At 39.9% G+C, this 19,535-nt stretch overlaps 1 protein-coding gene across 3 annotated transcripts; it reads right to left on the minus strand.

The window, feature by feature from the left end:
* Positions 1 to 1,623: 1,623 nt before the first annotated feature.
* Positions 1,624 to 15,531, minus strand: rasgrp2 (RAS guanyl releasing protein 2 (calcium and DAG-regulated)). 3 transcript variants are annotated; one of them, XR_009207274.1, is made up of 18 exons: positions 15,360 to 15,531; positions 14,921 to 15,104; positions 14,574 to 14,676; positions 13,192 to 13,242; positions 12,828 to 12,959; positions 11,906 to 12,047; positions 11,157 to 11,330; positions 10,960 to 11,076; positions 10,367 to 10,648; positions 9,851 to 9,931; positions 9,466 to 9,573; positions 9,256 to 9,371; positions 9,011 to 9,152; positions 7,514 to 7,550; positions 7,272 to 7,430; positions 6,264 to 6,326; positions 4,462 to 4,575; positions 1,624 to 1,960 (listed from the first exon to the last, which is right to left on the minus strand). XR_009207274.1 is itself a non-coding variant. In XM_058416196.1 (17 exons), exons 2-16 carry the CDS (start codon positions 14,988 to 14,990, stop codon positions 6,268 to 6,270), a joined length of 1,773 nt encoding a protein of 590 aa, XP_058272179.1. In that variant the 5' UTR covers positions 14,991 to 15,104; positions 15,360 to 15,531; the 3' UTR covers positions 3,467 to 4,575; positions 6,264 to 6,267. The 3 variants fall into 3 exon arrangements, 1 of the variants encoding a protein (XP_058272179.1); XR_009207273.1 differs by lacking the exon at positions 1,624 to 1,960 and adding an exon at positions 3,467 to 4,379; XM_058416196.1 differs by lacking the exon at positions 1,624 to 1,960 and having other exon boundaries at positions 3,467 to 4,575.
* Positions 15,532 to 19,535: the final 4,004 nt, after the last annotated feature.

Genomic DNA, 19,535 nt, shown 5'->3' on the forward strand with positions numbered 1-19,535 from the left:
GTAAGTAAATTAAGCACTCTTTACAATTTTAGTAAGCAGAAAAGCATCTCAGATAACACAACATTGTAAAACCTTGAAATGGATGAGCTTCAACAGCAGAAGACAGTGTTCGGTTTCACTCCTGTCAGTGTTTCACCGTGGGCAGAGGATCACCCAAACTGGAAAGTTGAAGATAGGAAAAAAGATCATGTGTTACCTAAAGCTCTCGACCTGTGTATGCATGATTGTCTCAATTGCAAGAATCAACAGATGTTCCTAATAAAGGCTGGTTAAAGTGTTGTTAAACTTTTTGATCAATTTCATATAATCTGATTCCATCTTATTAAGTTGAATTTGAACCCCACTGACTCTCCTCTTCAGGACCATGTCTCCCTGCTACTGTGAAACCTGATACAGGGACTAACAATAATGCCAAGTTCAATCCAGTGTGTTACACAACACCAAGGCATGGGAGCGGGTCGTTTCCACACACGGTGCCATCTTCACCTGAGTTCACCTGAAGAGAAACCCATACCACCCTTTGTGCGGCAAAGATGGCTATCCTATGCCATGGAATATAGGTTTTATCCTGCAACAAATGCACCTCTCAGCCTAAGTAGGGTCTCAGGTTTCTTGTCAAGTTCTGAAGATCACATGAGCCAAAATTCTACTTCGACCTGTGAAGATTGAATTTGGGTCTGGTTGTTTTTGAGCCAAGGCAGACAGAGAGTCGCCATATGAACTTACTTCTCTGATCTTGCCTGAAGCCATCAAAACACGAAAAACACAAAGCACCAACCGAAAACACAAAGACAATTCAGAGCTTGTCAGTGGAATTCTTACCTCTGATTGGATGAGACATCTATCACTCTATACAGGTAGTATAGAGTGATAGATAGAAGTAGTAAATTGTGTATTTCTTGTATGTGTGGCGTTCTCCCTTCACTTTAAACCATTTGTTTCTGATAATGCAACTTTCTATCTTTTAAAGAAAATAACAAACATATATATTTATCTTTATAAGAAAATGGACTTCATTCAGCGCTGCTGTGAGGAAGGACATTCATATAGCGTGATTTTGGATGTACTGATAGGCGTAAAGATTAGTTTGCGATCTATAATTACACACCTGAAGAACACAGGAATGTTCAGAAGACTAAACTATTCCAGATTATAGGATGTAAGGAGCGCTATCAGAGCAGAGCTGCGTTCATACACACACCAATCCACTTTCTACTGCTGCAGCTACTGCTGGACTTCCTGTATATCCTGAGTGACCGATGTCTCGTCCAATCAGAAGTAAGAATTCAATTCGCAAACTAGACCTACCTTTTCCGGTTTGTCTAAATTGTCCTTGTGTTTTCTGATTTGTTATTTTGTTTTGCACTTCTCGGCCACCGTAGTTTCAGTTAGTTAGAGTTAACTTTAGCAATGGCTTTCATGACATCACTTTCGAGTTCATTCAGACTACCTGAAACAAGCCCTAGAAGTAGAAACACTAGAAAGACACAAAATTCAGCTCATAATAATTCATGAGTGCATTTGCAGTCTTTTTTTTTTTCCTTAGAATTTAGCTCTCCATAAGCACTTATATCCAGGGTGATCATTCAAATCACTGGCACAAAGATAACCCATTTAGATGAGACCTGAGTGGAGTCATTGTCCTTTTCTCTTTGTAATTGAAAACAAAATATAGCTACTTGATTTGTTATATAGAACCAGCCATTCAAAACATTTAGCACATTATACAGATGGTGTTTACATGCCTATCCAGGAGCAAAGTCGCTAATTCTGTGTCCTCTTCACCAGTAATAAATGACACCATCTTGGAATAGTGCTATCTATTTTGGTTTTTAATTTGTTTCTTGTTGCTGTGTTTAGGTTTTGTTTTGTTTTTTTTGCTCCCAGGAACATTATCCGGCTGTGCTGCCCGCTTGCTGATTTCAGTGGTGGAGTGGATTGAATCAGGGTTGGACAGCATCTATATAATGAGAGAAAACAGTTCTTGTAAACATAAACAAGCGTTCCGGACCACAGCACAGTTTTTCAAATGGCTCTCATAATATACTGCTCTGAGGCCATGACTTCAACCATTACTTTTTATCATGTTCTACATATTTTTTCAGGTTATTTGTACAAGAACGAAAATGATCAAAAACCCTATAGGACCTTTAACGGCATGCCTGCGTCCTAATTATAATTTGAAAGTGTACCGCATCAGTGGTGTTTACCCAGCGATATCTGTGGATGAGCAGCTGCAGCCGTATATACATCGAGGCATACGTTCAAATACATTAAGTTATGCCCACTCAGCATTCCTGTGTTCAACCGCACACACACACACACACACACACACACACACATGCACACGCAACACACACACACACACACACACACACACACACAGTATGTGAGTCTCCACACCTCTTCCTCCTCTATAAACACATATCAGCACATTAGTGCTGTCCCAAAAAGTCCCTCTAGGGCAACCGCACTTAATTTGTAATTCTTAATTCACTCCCTCCGCTACTAAGGATATGTTGCTGAAGTATGATAGTGATGGTGGTGAGCATTGCAGGACTTTTTTTGTTGCTGCCCGTCGTCCCGCCAAGGCCCTCGGGGCTATCAGCAACTGCAGCACTTCCTAGAGCTTCACCACCTTCACATCACACATTAGTAAAATGGACCATAGAGCTCATCTGTAATTACCGAGTTGATTATTCAAATGAAACGCTGTAGATGGTCCCCTCAAGCATACTGATACCAAAACACACATTTGCTCTGAAAAGAAGAATAGTCTGCTCCCTAACACGCAGACTTTCACAAGGTTAATTGTAACGGAGTAATTCCATATCAGGGAACTATCAGCAGCTCTCTGGAGACACACGTCGTCCCAGAGATCTCCTGAGGCTTTGCTTAGCCCATTATTGTTTTTTTTTTCTATCCTTCCTAAATGGAAAACATTATCAATATTGTACCTCACAAGTTGCACTGTTGATGAGGGAGGATGAATAATTCAATTGCTCAAAGAAGCTTATGAAAACAGCCTGCGTGAAAGGGGAAAATAAATGAAAGGCATGCGACATACAAGAGCAGAGAGTTAGGAGTATAAAAGCAAAGCTTGGAGTCACATAGAAACCTATGGTTATGTGAGCAGCAGGGAGCCATGCGCTCCCACCGTGCCCAGGCTTTCACCCTGCTATTAAAGCTTTGTCAGAAATCACAGCCGGTGCAGAGAGGTAGCTAGACATAATCGAAGCTTCAGAGCACAACCTGCAACCTGCAAGATTAGCTACTCATCAGAGGCCAATTCAATAAACGGAAATCATTATCTAATAATACTGGTTGTCTAAAAGCAGCAGGGGAATGAGATTGACTATAGCACTTACAAAAAAGACACACATGAAGGATCCTGCCTTTAACGACAGATACGTCACGTTATGCAGAAAAACACGCGTCATCCGAAGATGAGCAAAACAATGACATCTTTAATACAGAAACAAACCTTTAATGTTAACACTTGTAAATTCAGTTGAAGCAATTCACATATACGTCATGATCACACAGATGTATGTGCAGGGACATGGAGGAGATACAAATCCAGCTGTGTCAACAGTGCCCCCTACTGGCGGTCAGTGCACAGGATCAGACAAGAAATATCAAGCTGAGGGCCATTGTACGTGGAGGAAATGTCATTCATGTGACCTTGTGGCTGTAAATTCACATACTTTAATGAAATAAAATGTCGCTTTGTCGATTTATTCAGAGTTACAATATCAGATGAAGGGGGGGAAACAGAGCATCCTGCAACATTATAGTTTCAAGGAAAAAAACTTTCAAAAGCAACTATTTAGAGACTGTTTTTTTTTAAGCTCACAATTCAGAAATCATTCCAATGCAGTAAAATATAAAAACATTACAGTATTTTTTAAAATACTTGCACACTCACTGGCCACTTTGATAGGAACACTTGTACACATACTCATTCATGCATTTATGCAATCAGCCGATTAGCTGGCATCGTTGCAATGCATAAAATCATGCAGATACAGGTCAAAGAGCTTCAGTTAATAGTCACGTCTAATATCAGAATAGGAAAATGATGTGATTCAGTGACTTTGATCATGTCATAGCTGGGATTTCAGAAATGTAAGATTTTCATGCACAGTAGTTTGTAGAGTTTGCAGAGAATTGAAGCACACACAAAAAAATCTTAAGAGCAGCAATTATTGTCAAATGAGAACGAATAGACTGGGTCATGCTAAAAGGAAGTGCTGAAAGTAACTGAAATAGCCACTCTGTACAGCTGTGGTGAGCAGAAAAGCATCTCACAGTCCAAACCTTGAGGAAACAATAGAAGCCTGCATCCGGTTCCACTCCTATCAGCCAAGGACTGGAATCTGAGGATACAGTGAGCACTGAAACTGGACAGTTGAAGATCTTAAAGTGGCCAGTGAGAGGGAAATGAGTGGCAATATTCACCATGGGAAGTGTGGACCATGTCATAACTTCAAACACGCACAGTTTCAGGGCGTGGAGACGATCGAAGACTGAGTTATATGATGGACTCTACAGCTTTACAGACACAGTCAGTTCCTGTGGAAATGAAAGAGCCTAATCTTTAAAGGATTTTTTCATGGGAAAAAAAATATATATATACACACAATTTTCCTCTTACTCCAAATGTATTCCACCAAGAAGATGGTTTCTTTAGTCTTGCGGAAAAGGAAAGTTATCTCACTCCGAATCTTTTCATTTAATACATGACAAAATTGAACAAAAAAAGGAAAGACTTCTGTGACTTTCTGTTAACTGCATTAACCTTGTAGATCCAGTGAAAAAGTGAAGGAGTGAACATTAAACATTAAACGACTTGGCTGATAGATTCTGTTTGGTGTAAATGAAAGCACTCACTTCAAAACATAATATAAATTAAACTAATAGAAAATTATAAAGATTATTAAACCTATTTCTAGACATCTTTTTTTTTAAACTAATAAAACTAATGTCTAGCTTCACATTCACATTACATTTTGCCAGTCTTTTTCTTTTAGCATATCTAATTTTTCTAAATTTATCTAATTTTAAGCATTTATTAAATAAATATACACCGATCAGACATAACATTATGACCACCTGCCTAATATTGTGTTGGTCCCTGACCTGTCGAGGCATGGACTACACTAGATCCCTGAAGGTGTGCTGTGGGATCTGGCACCAAGATGTTAGCAGTAGATCCTTCAAGTCTTGTAAGTTGCGAAGTGCGGCCTCCATGGATCGGAGCACATCACACGGATGCTGGATTGGATTGAGATCTGGGGAATTTGGAGGCCAAGTCAACACCTCAAACTGGTTGTTGTGGTCATCAAACCATTCCTGAACCATTTCTGCTTTGTGGCACGGTGCATTATCCTGCTGAAAGAGGCCACAGCCATCATGGAATACCGTTTCCATGAAAGGGTGTAGATGGTCTGCAACAAAGCTTAGGTAGGTGGTACGTGTCAAAGTAACATCCACATGGATGGCAGGACCCAAGGTTTCCCAGCAGAACATTGCCCAATGCATGACACTGCCTCCACTGGCTCGCCTTCTTCAGATAGTGCATCCTGGTGCCATGTGTTCCCCAGGTAAGAGATGCAGATGCACCCGGCCATCCACGTGATGTATTGGCACCCTGACTGGTCTGCGGCTATCAGAACCAGCATTAACTTCTTCAGGAATTTGAGCAACAGTATCTCGTCTGTTGGATTGGATCACATGGTCCAGCCTTCTCTCCCCACGTGCATCAATGAGCCTCAGCCGCCCATGACCCTGTCGCAGGTTCACCACTGTTCCTTCCTTGGACCACTTTTGATAGATACTGACCACTGCAGACCGGGAACACCCCACAAGAGCTGCAGTTTTGGAGATGCTCTGATCCAGTGGTCTAGCCATCACAATTTGGTCCTTTTGGTCAAACTTGCTCAAATCCTTACGCTTGTCCATTTTTCCTGCTTCTAACATCAACTTTGAGGACAAAATGTTGACTTGCTGCCTAATATATCCCACCCACTAACAGGTGCCATGATGAGGAGATCATCAGTCTTATTCACTTCACCTCTTACTGCTCATGATGTTACACCTGACCCGTGTATAAATATACTTCACTCTTTAAACCTCTTAGTCACATCAAGCAGAACTCACTAAGTAATAGTGAATTTATGTGACTACAGTAAAGAAACATAAATATTGATTTTTTTTTTCTCCTAACACCAGACTGAACTCAGGGAACTATCTTTTCTTACCTTCTCAAAGATAATCATCAAACACCTCCTGGTCTACATTCTCCGGAGTCTCTTCTGTGATGACTGAGAAGAGAGAGATGATGTCTGAGAGAACAGTGTGTGCAGTGCTGAAGTATATTATCACTGGAGCAGGTGTACAGCGTGCATTATTAATGCTAGGTAAAAATTCACGAGCGGTGCCTTTGCTACAAATACTGCGTATTAGCATGTGTGTGTGTGTGTGGAGCAGAATATCTGAGGCATTTTGATCTGGAGGGAACAATTATCAGGTCCCCATCAGGAAATATTTAGTTCTGACCTGTGTGTGTGTGTGTGTGTGGTTTACCTATACACTCAGGTTTGGAGTTTTGTCTAGTTAAGAAGGCAAGCTGAAAGAACTTCTAGTGTGTGTGTGTGTGTGTGTGTGTGTGTGTGTGTGTGGTTTACCTACACACTCAGGTTTAGAGTTTTGTCTAGTTAAGAAGGCAAACTGAAAAAGCTTTTAGTGTGTGTGTGTGTGTGTGTGTGTGGAGAGGAAAATGTGAGACTTTTGATCTGGAGGGAACAATCAGCTGGTTCCCAAGAGGAAAGAATTTGTTCTGACGTGTGTGTGTGTGTGTGTGTGTGGTTTACCTGCACACTCAGGTTTGGAGTTTTATTTAGTAGAAGAAAGCAAGTTGAACGAGCTTTTAGTGTGTGTGTGTGTGTGTGTGTGTGTGTGTGTGTGTGTGTGGTTTACCTGCACACTCAGGTTTGGAGTTTTATTTAGTAGAAGAAAGCAAGTTGAACAAGCTTTTAGTGTGTGTGTGTGTGTGTGTGGTTTACCTGCACACTCAGGTTTGGAGTTTTATTTAGTAGAAGAAAGCAAGCTGAACAAGCTTCTAGTGTGTGTGTGTGTGTGTGTGTGAGTGTGTGTGTGGTTCACCTGCACACTTTGGTTTGGAGTTTTGTCTAGTAGAAGAAAGCAAGTTGAACGAGCTTTTAGTGTGTGTGTGTGTGTGTGTGTGTGTGAGTGTGTGTGTGGTTTACCTGCACACTTTGGTTTGGAGTTTTGTCTAGTAGAAGGAGGCAAGCTGAAAGAACGGGTAATGCGTGGAGCGGTGCTGTCAAAGCTGATGCTCTTCGTCCGTTTTCGACACTCAACAGCCAAACGAGGACAGCAGTCTTTATGACAGCTAACACCACACACTAACAGAGTGACAACGTCAGGCCTTTTTTTCATTTTCTATTAACCGATTTAAATGGTTTATTTTCATCAACACCAGTCGTACCTTTGCATTTGTACCTTTGCTTGTAAAATCCCCACATCTAAAGAAACAACAACGTTAGGTCATGCGTGAGTGATGAAGGAACACATTCAGATCTATACAGTTTAATAATAAAATGGCAAAAAGTCATGAGGGTGCACACTGAGGTTAATGGTGGCTGTTGAACAGGAAGTGAGAGAGCAGGAAGTGGTAAATATCCACACCCTACTGCACCTCGTGACTTCAACGACCCTGAACAACAACAAAATCACACTCCCTAAAAACAGGACATGGGAATCCTTAATATGTCTGAAGAAGAATTGAAATGAGATTATGTTACACCTTTTGGTTGGTTTGTTTTTGAGTTTGGCACAGGAGCTAGAAAATAATGAAAGCCTCTAAACCTCCAAGTCTGAATATTTTTTAATGATTACATGCACAAATCATTATAGTCATCATATAGTTTTTTGGTTAAAGCTATAAAAAATTAAGCCATGCAATCTCATTTTTTAGTGAATTATATTGAACAAAATACAGTAGGTCTTCTATTTAAGCTAATTTATTTTCAAAGTGTAACCAAATCTCTGGTACAATATGGCTTTAAATACTCTCAGAAGGCAGAGTGATATGTATTTGAATAAAGAAAATAAAACCCTGATTCTGCTCTCTAACGTTACAGCATTCAGCTGCTGCAAGTTATGATTAGTATTGAGGCATGACGGCAAATCACGCTGCAGGGCTTATAGTAGGGCGGGACAATATAAATAAAAAACATCACCTTAATCAAGATTAGCACAGGCATCCATTACACTTACGTCATCGAATAACCTCATAACAGATATCTGAGACCTGACCCAGATTCGATACAGCAGGTGTGCTAACCAAAGCGTTAAAAACATTAACCAGGGTTGTCAGCTTTCAGTAAAATTCCACAGATGCGTTTATGGTGTAGACAGCCACTCTATAGCTCATATAAGCCATATAAGACATGACCGCAGACACAGTGTATATCGTTACACTGGAAAAATTCACTAAATCTAATCCCAATTATATGGTAAAACAAAAAATTACAGGATCTTGAAAGATGTGAAGTTTGCAAAATCCAGTTTTGCTTAAAAACACGAACATGGCAACCCTGTTATTACGCCATCTGTCCAAGCATGGGGGAGTGTGATTGCTGCCCCAGTCGTCTTCTACTAATGCTTGCTGCAGTTCACAATTTTGTTCAATAATTAATGTACGCTGCAAATTGAGGCAGTAAGCATGCTACCACACAACCATGCATCTTGCTTCAACAATAATCCAAAATGATTTACCTTAAAACATTGCTGTATGTGATTTGTGGCAGATATTTATTGAAAATATTTTGTTTAGAGAGACTTCAACTACTTGTAAGCAACATTAGCTTCACTAAGCAAAACCTGCCTTACCGACTGATTTGATGTACATCTTTATTCATTTTATTCTAACTCTTGTATCTTACTTAAAAGATCACATTGAAAAATGTGTGTGAATACTCACAATGCCTGAGCACTGCTGGCAGACTGTGGGCTTGAAGCAGTTCATGGCAGTGAATGTGTGCACAAAACCCATCTTACAGTTCACCATAGAGTTAGCCTTGGCGAAATACTCAATCATCTCCTCTCGGCTAATTCTGCTATCCCTTTGGATGAAAGACAGGAAATTGGAGCTATCATGTCTAGTACATATATCAAAATCTGGAGAAGAAAAAAATCCCCATAGAAATCATATCTGACTCGACTCACTGCTTGTGTTCACGGTCATCAAACTTGCTGAGGTACGGAAAGTTGCTCCTGATGCTTTCAAACTCCTCTTGAGTGATGTAGCCATCGCCATCCGTGTCAAAGGTTTTAAATACAGACTGGAAAATAAATCAGAAGCTCAGGATGTGATGGCTGATTTGAAAAGAATTCCACAAATGAAACACAATATATACTCATGGGTGAATAACCTGCCTCCACCATCTTCTCTATATGTTTGTTGATGATCACTGGATCAGCCTTGGGTTTGACCGAAGACGCCCACTGCTCTATTAAAGGAGATTCTGGCTTCGAGTTGGATGCCTAACAAGCCAAAATAAATGGAGAAGTCAGTATGGCAAAATATAGCATGGCACTGATGGATTTGTACAAATGACTCCTGTCTAAGGACTAAAAAGAATAATTACAGGGTAGTAGTCCATTTTCCCAGCTGCAAGCCCAAGTAAGTGGGTTATGCAATCAAAATCAGTACATTAATCTGTCAAAACCATGTTGTAAATGGTAGTAATTTGGGCAAGTTTCTGTCACAAGGTTCTGATAGGTGCTTTATGGAGAAGTGATACCAGTGGAAGGGACTCACCGATAATTTCAGGCTGCGTGGTTCTCTCTGCAGTGAAAGCTGATAGATCTCTTCCTCTGTGTGGTACTGGTCCAGAGACACCTAAACTCATTGAAAGAGAAAAGTTTCAACCATAACAGACAACCAAACTCAACTCAATAAACAAATCTGATATTTAGTTAATGAGGCAAAACTTTGAGCATTGGAAAAGGAAGGCAAGGTTTTTTTAAAATCATTTTTTCAGCCTTATTTCTGCATTTTTCATTCTTCCAGTCTTCATAATATAACTTGGTTCTGTACATCAGAGACAGTCTGTCTGTACTAACACGTTGCCTTTGTTTGCAGAAATGTATTTCATTTTAACTGTCTGTTTTAAAACAAGAATTGGAGGTAGTGGAGCATTATTAATCTAGCTTGTGATTCCTGCCCCAGTCAGGCCTCTGTTAGCAATTGTCACAAATCCCCAAGATAGCAGCTAAGTTGATGATCCTTGTCTGTAAGACCACGCTTGCCCACACCCTTTAGCCCTGTACTCACAATGAGCAGGTTGAGGAGATCTGGGCTAGCATCGATTTCAGGCGGCGTCGCCTGGATCAGTGCCAGCTCCTGCAGGATGGTGTAGAGTTGCTGTGTTTTGGTGAGGTTGACCTGGGTTTTCTCCGGGTCAGCCCAGTCAGGAAGGGCCACATGAACAGCAATCAAGTCTTTCAGGTGGACACCCAGGATGGGAAAACGGAAGCCGGTGCACTCTGAAAAGCGCTGTCGATAACGGCTGTAATTTGCACTGGATGTGATCAACTCCACAAGGCCCTCAAATACCTGATAAAACAATAGAAACTGTCAGAGAAGTGGCAGTGTTAAATAGTCAGTGTGACAAAAGACTCAAAAAGTGGGAAGATACATGGGGATATCCTGATTGGCCATGCAGTCAGTAATACTATATTTGTTGTCCTGATAAAAGGGCCATTTCCTACTGGAAGATACTACAAAATTGGCCTCCAACATGGGTACTCATACATTTGCCATCACTTTCTTATGGGAGATACAGACACATTGGGAAAATCAATACTTTAATGGTTTTCATTTGGATTTGAATACAGGCTTTATGAGCTTTGTAAATAGGTCTTTACCTTTTGAGTATCACTACTAATCAGAGCCTGAGTGTCTTTCAGTCTGGAAATTGAGCTGTTACTCAGACCCCCTACCACTGCCATTAGAGTGTTAAAGTTCTGCAGCTCCAGCAACCTCTGAAAACATGTAAACACACATTATTAATAACCCTGCATTCTTAAAAGTTGCCTTGCTAAGCCACAAATCTTGTTCTAACCTGGGCCACTTTAATGAAGTCACCAATGACAGTAGCTCTCTGCTGGGCCGTAGGTTTACTGAGCACCATCATTTGGATCCACTGTGACACCCTGTTGAAGAGAGTGATGAAGCGCTCCAGGATGGGGTTATCTACAGTGCAGCCCTGCATCACAAAGCTGTGGTAGTCCTGGAACTGGAGACATTCAGACATTTCATTTCTTTAGTGCTTTATTGTCACAAAGAAGATTCTAGAGAAATCCAGATGTAGATCCCTAATGAGCAAGCCAGAGGTGACAGTGGAAATGAAAAATTGCTTGAATTAAACATTGAGAGGAACCAGATGCATAGGAACCTGTCCTCTTCTTGGTGACAGAAAGTGTGAGCATAAATTACTATTCTTCTACTAGAAAGTCTAGAAAGTATTTGAATTTAGGTGGTTAAAGTCTGCCCTACTATCATTGTACAGTTAGCCAGCTAGCAAGCATGTGATTGTCTAGCTAGCATGATGACTAGTTGACATGGATTCTAAACCACATGAGTTGATTGGATTGGCAGTGGATTCAAATTGACTACAGTTATGGAAATGGTATGGTCCACTGTAGGGGTAATTTATATCTATGTTTCTGAAATATTTTTGTGATTATTATTTTAGTGTGTGTAATTTTCAGAGCCTCCTATTTCATTTATTATTTATTTTGACAGTGTTGAAGGGGTTTCTTGTAAGGGTCATAGTCACTTTCAGACAGACAGGTCATGTTTGTGCCTCACCAGGATCTTGCAGAAGGATTTGTACTCCATGTAGGTCAGGTGCTCGGCCAGGGTCGAGGAGTCCAAATGGTCAAACAGCAGAGAGGTTTTACTTTTCTTCTGAATGCTCGAGGTCACCTGCCGCTTCCACTCGTATGATGGGCTGAAGAGAGCAATGCATTAGCAAACTCATATGGTCAGACATGTGGTTATCACAGGGTGCTAACTATTATATAATTAACCAAAACAAGCAAACTAAAAAAAAACTGACATATGCTGCTGCATTAATTGGTTCATTGGTTCTAGTATAGCAATGGCTCTTAGTCATACATGAGGCAGTTTCAGGGTGTCTATCATTTTTAATTTTGTTCCAGCAGAACAGAAATCACATGCCACCATGATCAAAGATGAGTTTGGATAGTTATTAGCTTGTATGATGGGTTGCTTCAATTAAATGGGTTTAATTCAAACATTAACTGAAAAACAATTAGAGCTATAAATAATGATAACTTGGACCAGATTTGATGGTGGAAAGTTCTTGAATGAAATAGCTTTTTTTCAGGAGCACTTTGGCACAGCCATTCCACCTAACATAAGAAAACAGTTCATGTAACAGCCCTGTGCTCAGGTTATTGCATGTGTGGAGCTTCACATGTTCTTCTGGCTACACTAAATTGTCCCTAGATGTGAATGTGTGCATATTTTGGTATATAATGGAATTATTCTGCCTTGTATTCAGCGTTCCCAGGATAGGCTCAGGGTCTACCTCAACCCTGACCAGGATAAAGGCAGGTTATGAAGATAACTGAATGAATGCAGCAGTTAATTAGATCTTAAAACACAGGGAAGTGTGGATAAATGATGCGATCATCAAATTTGGATGCATCGTCCTGTGCATACATCAAAAAAAAAAGAAATGAAGAGGATGTGCAGTCTGACTCACACACTGTCTATATCTATGAGTAGACTTCGCCTCACATCACCGTTCTGCACAAGCAACTCTTTTAGACAGCGGATCTGCTCTGCCAGCTCTGGGTTCAGGTCAAACTCAGCTGGGAACTCGCTCATCCAGTACCTGAGAGGAGGCAAGACAGGGAGGAAGATGGGAAGAACGAGGGTGAGAGAGTGTGGAGCTTAGCAAGGCATGAAATAGGTCTCCATGCTACATGAAAACAATGAGTGCTCTGGGCGGTCTCGCCACAGCCATTTTCTCTGAGCTGCAATGCTTTAAGGGTGCATCAAACTGAACAAGCTTTATTTACAGGTCAGCAAACAAATCTGATTCCTGATGTGATTCCCGAACTTACTTGACAAGATGACAAATCTGAGAGCAGCAACCAGCAGAGCAATTCTGAGACCTGTTATGCTGTTACGGTAAATCTCCATTTTGTCAGTGTAATTCAATACAAGAAAGGTGTGAAAAATGAACATGTGACAGCACCGAGCATTTCTCACGGTGACAGCGGCGGCACATGACAAACTGCGCTCAGTGCAAAAAAACTTGACATCCAAGAGAGGTAAATTATGCCTTCCAGTCAGTTATGATGTTAGGAGGATGAAGTATGGGGTGCGGACTGAACAGTAAGTACAGCTGCACGGGATACCTGTTAATCATCATCATATCATCGGCCGTTGCTATATTGATATTGGAGATACCTGTAAATGATACCTTCAATTTTAGCTATATTTTTACATCTATTTTTTCCTTGTGAGTGTTTTTGTAATCACTGGGGTGATTAAAACAACAACGATGTCAAAAAAAGAGATGTAGGTGGCAGAATTTGTATCGTTCCACAACTCGGTTGAATTCTTGACTCTGATTGGACAGAGGGTGTCGATTTATTTTCTTTAAAGCAGTAGTATTGTCTGCAAAGTTTATGCTAATACACTAGATCTAACCCATTATCATTTCTACAGCAATCATTCACAGGAACTTGCGTGGCAGACGCTCCACATGATCGAAGCTTAAAAAAACAACTTAAGAAAACTTAAGAAAGAAAAAGTTTGAATTGCTGATACGGTGCGGAAGCTTTGTTTATTTTTAATGAAAAAATCTCCAGAGATAAAGCTGTAAATGTAGTGACAAGCTGTGAATTGTTGTCTCTAGCATCAAGAGATAGGGGGAAAAAAGAAAGACTGGTGTGAGAACGATGGATTTAACGTAACTGATAACACGAATGACATTACATTTAATCGTAAATGGATTAAATGTGTGCCATGTCATTCAGTGATTAATAAAAATTATGGAATTATTGCCAATTGCTGAAAATAACCAACTTCAGTGCGGTTAAAGTTAGTGTGCTTTGCATGAAGAAACATTTTTTTTTGCAGCTGTGATTAAAATATCTACCCAGAGGAAAACCCCTGGCTTCCCCAGTAACAAAAACAAATGAAGCAGAGCATCCAACCATCCAACCAGAACAAGAGGTTCTCCTACTTATATGTCAGAAAGCACCTGCTCTTTCACTATAGCATTTAAGCAGCTGTCATAAATATGTGTTTTGGAGGCATGGTTTTGGACAGAACATTGAATAGAAATACTGTTTCAAAATCTCCAAACAGAATCAAATCAGAATTGAAACGTGACATCATTTATCTGTAAATTGCTCATGATATAAATGTATTGTCATCACATTGTGTGGTGGTCTCATCACAGCGGGCTATTTTGGTCCGCAGAAGAAAAGGATACTTGTGAAGGAGTTTCTTGGCAAAGTCTGAGGAGGAAATGTACCAAGGATGCATCATGAGGAACATCCGCACCGAAGAGGCGTCCTTAAGCGTTCCTTCATCATCTGTGGGAGAAAGAGAATGAGCTTCGAGTGAGACTTGGATGCATGATTAAACTGCCTGCCCTCATATCTGTTCCTCAATTAATGAGGAAGACAAAACAGAACATTGTCTGTTAAGGTAAAGAGAAGTTTATTCACACTGACACAGAAAGCGAGGGAATCCCTCTAATCAGGACAGAGAAATGTCCAGCCTGCATATGAGCTGCTTGATCAGTGAGCTTACACAAGAGCGAGTGGGACTACTGACCGAAAGCTTTGATGCAGGCTTCCACCAGTTCTTCCACGCTGGCTGACTGATCCGATAAAACGCTCTCCATCTTCTGTTGCTTCTCTCTCTCTCAGTCTCTCTCTCTCTCTCTCTCCCTCTGTTCCTGTTTTCCTCCTCGATTTTCCACGCCTCTCTTTGATCCGTCTTTGTCACTCTGCAAATACTGTATGGCAGAAGCGTGTGAAGCAATGCAAACATTCGAGAATAAAAAGGGAGCTCAGAACTATTTATATGGATATGAGCGCCATCAGTAATTCTCATGCAACTATAAAAACTCCCACACCCCCGAGTAAGTGGAGATGGCAGAGGTACAAACAACAGTGCATCATATAAATAGCCGAAAACAAAATTAGAAGAAAAGAAACATAACAATGCAAAACATTACTAAAAGCTATTAAATACATTAAATCATACTCACTTTAAAGGTCTGCAGCAGGAATGTGATCCGGCTATCCTGTTTTAAAATTATTTGATCAAAAGAAGCTGAATGTTCTTGAAAGTGTGAGAAACAACAAAGAACAGGGGTTCACGGCGATCACATCTGTGTGTTACCCTCTGGGTTTCCGGCCTGTTGTGAAACCTACAGTCTTTGCATTTCCTGTTGTTAACTGAAGGGCTCTTTTCACACATCCTCAACACGACGCCTTCACAGCACTCGACTCATTTCCTCATTGACTCACACATGACTTCTGAACACACACAAATGGGTTTGGTTAAAACTATCATTAACAAATTGTTCAAACTTTATTAGATTTTTTTTCCATAATAATCCTCACTAGCATCTTGTTGCTTGTGTACAGGAATAGAAAGCACTTCATTAACTGTATTCAGTTCCGACACTTCAGTATTATATTGCTGTATTTATGCTTTACTGAATTCTCATGAAATGATAATATTATCATTTAATAGCCGTAATATTTACTCCTTACATTTTTTATTTCGACCATTTATCTTCCTTGTTACGAATCACAAACGTCTCTTTTCTCATCTAGCCAATGTCTGGATGCTATATATACATATAATCAGTGTAACAAAAAATCTATCAAGGATCGTCTCAATCGTATCTGCAGTGTTTTTCTCATACTACAGGATGCAGTTATTGTAGAATAAACCACTGCTACAGTGTTGAGTTTGAGGATGATCACCTCCAACCAACCTCAATAAAATATCCCAATATGCTGAAATTAGCAAAAAAATTAGCAAAAAAAAAATTACTTCATCTAATTTGGGGGAAATTTAGTTAATTGGATATATTAAACTGTTTTTTTTTTTGTCTTCTAGGTTAGACTAACATTAATTCAATGTAATTAGTTATACAGGAAGTCAGATCCTAGCCAACGATAAATACTGGTTATTTACAGGATATTTAACTTCTGATTAATTCATTAGCCAAGTACATGGCGTCAGTCGTGCATATCACAAGCAAATCCAAAGAGATTGAATGATGTTTTCAGGCAAAACAGCATGATTGCGTATAATAGTTTTAGACAAGTAATAAAAAGTTGCTCTTCACACATTTACTTTTTCATTTGTAATGCTTGAGTGTGTTTGAAAATGTTCATTAAGGCATTAAAATGCAATTGGCATCATCGCAGGAGTCTAATCAGAAACACCTTTCACTTTCCTTCCTTGCACTACATCAGTGCAGATTTATTTCCTCATGATTTAAATGTATGTTGATAATATTTTGTCTATTTATTGGAATCGTAGAGCTTTTTAATTCCTGAACTTCTGCTGACAAGATACGTTAGAGCGCAGTTACCATTATTTATACTGTCACTTGTTTCTGAGTTGTTGAGCTTTGGGTTAAACCCATTCGATTCATGTAATCAGTCAGATCGGCTAAGCAAAATAACTGTATGATAGCCTTCCATTTTGCCTACATTAGAAAGAAAGACATTTGGAAAACGATTATTTCAGAAACTGGCTTTTTGGCACACAACAGTTTCTTAGGGTTTACACAGAAAGGAGTGTAAAATGTCCAGTGAGTAGGTGAGCGTCAGTTCTGCATGAGTAAGAGGAGAAGGGGCAGACAGTTACGAGCTTATAGGAAGGCTATGGCAACTCAACTGACTTCTCTTTACAAATGTGGTGCCAAGAAAAGCCCCTAAGAATACACAACACATCATGTTGCAGAAGATCGCCTACATGAGCAGAAGATCACATTGGGTTTCACTCCTGTCAACCAAGAACAGGAATCTGAGGCTACATCATGCACAGACTTAACAAAACTAGACAAATGAGAGTTGATAAAAAATGTCTCTAGGTCTCTTCCTCACATTGACTGGATAACTGAATGAATGAGCAGGTGTTCCTCAAGTTAATTAGTCTTTATTTGTCACATACATTACTGCACTGTGAAATTCTTCCTTTGCGTATCCTATTCTTGGGGGTTGGGGTCAGAGCGCAGGGTCAGCCATGATACAGCACCCTTGGAGCAGGGTGGGATGGGGGCCTTGCTCAAGGGCCCAGCAGTGGCAGCTTGGCAATGTTGGGGCCTAAACCCCGATCTTCTGGCCATCAACCCAGAACCTTAACCACTTGAGCTACCACTACCCCTTCAAAAGTTTTCACATATCCCAGCCATGGTATGGCACCCCTGGAGCAGGGAGGGTTAAAGGCCTTTCTCAGGAACCCAACAGTAGTAGTAGGAGGAGTTTGCCAGTACTTGGGTTCGAACCCCTGGCCTTCCGATAAACGACCCAGAGACTTAATTGCTTGAGCCACCACTTCTCTGATAAATAATAATAAATTGGTCGATGTCATGGTCACATAATTGTCACATTGTTATTCTAGATTTAAATTTTTAACATGCACATTTGGATCTGCATCAGAATTCAAACATGGATACAGTCTAAGCTCTAAGGTGCATGAAGTCAATGTTACTGAAGCTGCATGAGGTCACGTGGGAGTACAAGCGCCCCCTAGCGGCTATGTAATGAAACTGAACTAACCTTTGCTGCAAATCATTGACTAATTTTGCATTACATTTCTTTTGAGTCTGAAGCTCGTCATGACACGCTGATACGCTGGAAGAATTATCACATAAAATAAACCTTCCATAACCTACAAAACTCATCCAAGAGACCTGATTGCAGCCTTTAGGATCTGCATTTCTAGCACTTTATTGTGTAGTTTATACAGAAATCCATATGAGATCATGTGATATCATATATACAAACCTCAAGTAGGTATAAAGCATACATTTTCTTGTCACAGGCGAGTACCTGTAGTATGTGGACACCTGGACAGGCGTGTATAATGTACCTTTAAAAATAAGGACACTATTAAAATTAAAAGTACAAGGATGGTGCTTAAGGTTTAATTTTGGAGTGTAATGTAAATTATTTCTCAAGTTAAACTACAATTACATGTAATAGCTACACACTAAAGGTACAAAAGACAAGGAAAGACTTTCCTTTTATTCTGAGAGTGTAAGGCCTTTTTATGCACAGCAGGGTATAGATATTGTACATGTTAGGAATTAAAAGCTTAAGTATTAAATGATGTCTGTGTGTATTAAAAAGGGTCTCTGGATGTGGGGTGAACTTAGCTATATTGGAACAGATTTTGGATGTTCAAATTGTCTAAGCTTGCTTGCCATTAATAGAACGAAATCCTCAACACCTAATATGTCACAGAAATCCCTGAGGTGTTAAATGCCTCCACATGAAGGAAAAATGTTTCTATCCTATTCTCTAAAGGAGCATGGCTTGCACTTATGCAAAGCTAAACTGAAAGGCATCTTTAAGACCATGACTAACAGATTTTCAGGAATTTGGCAAATACTTTCATTTATTCAATAAGTAGACTAAAAAAAAATCTTCTCTAAATCCATCATCCTCATTTTCTAGTATTGTATAAGCATGGTATGCTCAGTAAAAATAACTACATATTAAGATGATGGTCTATGTAAAATTCTATAAATCGTTACATTACAGGGTTTCTAAAAAAAAAAAATCAGTGTTCTGCAAATTCATACCCATTTTTTCCCTAACATTTAATAGATAGATAGATAGATAGATAGATAGATAGATAGATAGATAGATAGATAGATAGATAGATAGATAGATAACCTGTAACTAATCTGTGAATTAACAATTATGTACATTACTATTTCACTGATCAGGCATAACATTATGACCACCTGCCTAATATAGTGTTGGTCCTCCTTTTGCCTCGGCCATCCATGACCCTGTCACCGGTTCACCACTGTTCCTTCCTTGGGTCACTTTTGATAGATACTGACCACTGCAGACCGGGAACACCCCACAAGAGCTGCAGTTTTGGAGACGCTCTGATCCAGTGGTCTAGCCATTAAAATTTGGCCCTTTTTGGTCAAACTTGCTCAAATCCTTATGCTTGTCCATTTTTCCTGCTTCTAACATCAACTTTGAGGACAAAATGTTCACTTGCTGCCTAATATATCCCACCCACTAACAGGTGCCATGATGAGGAGATCATCAGTCTTATTCACTTCACCTCACTTATTCAGTCATAATGTTATGCCTGATCACTGTATATTATACTAAGAAGATGTAGCAGGATGTACAGAAAGGAGCAGAACTGCAAGTTGGTGAAGTGTTACTGAGAC

The sequence above is a fragment of the Hemibagrus wyckioides genome, linkage group LG18, assembly GCF_019097595.1.
Source record: "Hemibagrus wyckioides isolate EC202008001 linkage group LG18, SWU_Hwy_1.0, whole genome shotgun sequence".
NCBI classification, from domain to species: Eukaryota; Metazoa; Chordata; class Actinopteri; order Siluriformes; family Bagridae; genus Hemibagrus; species Hemibagrus wyckioides.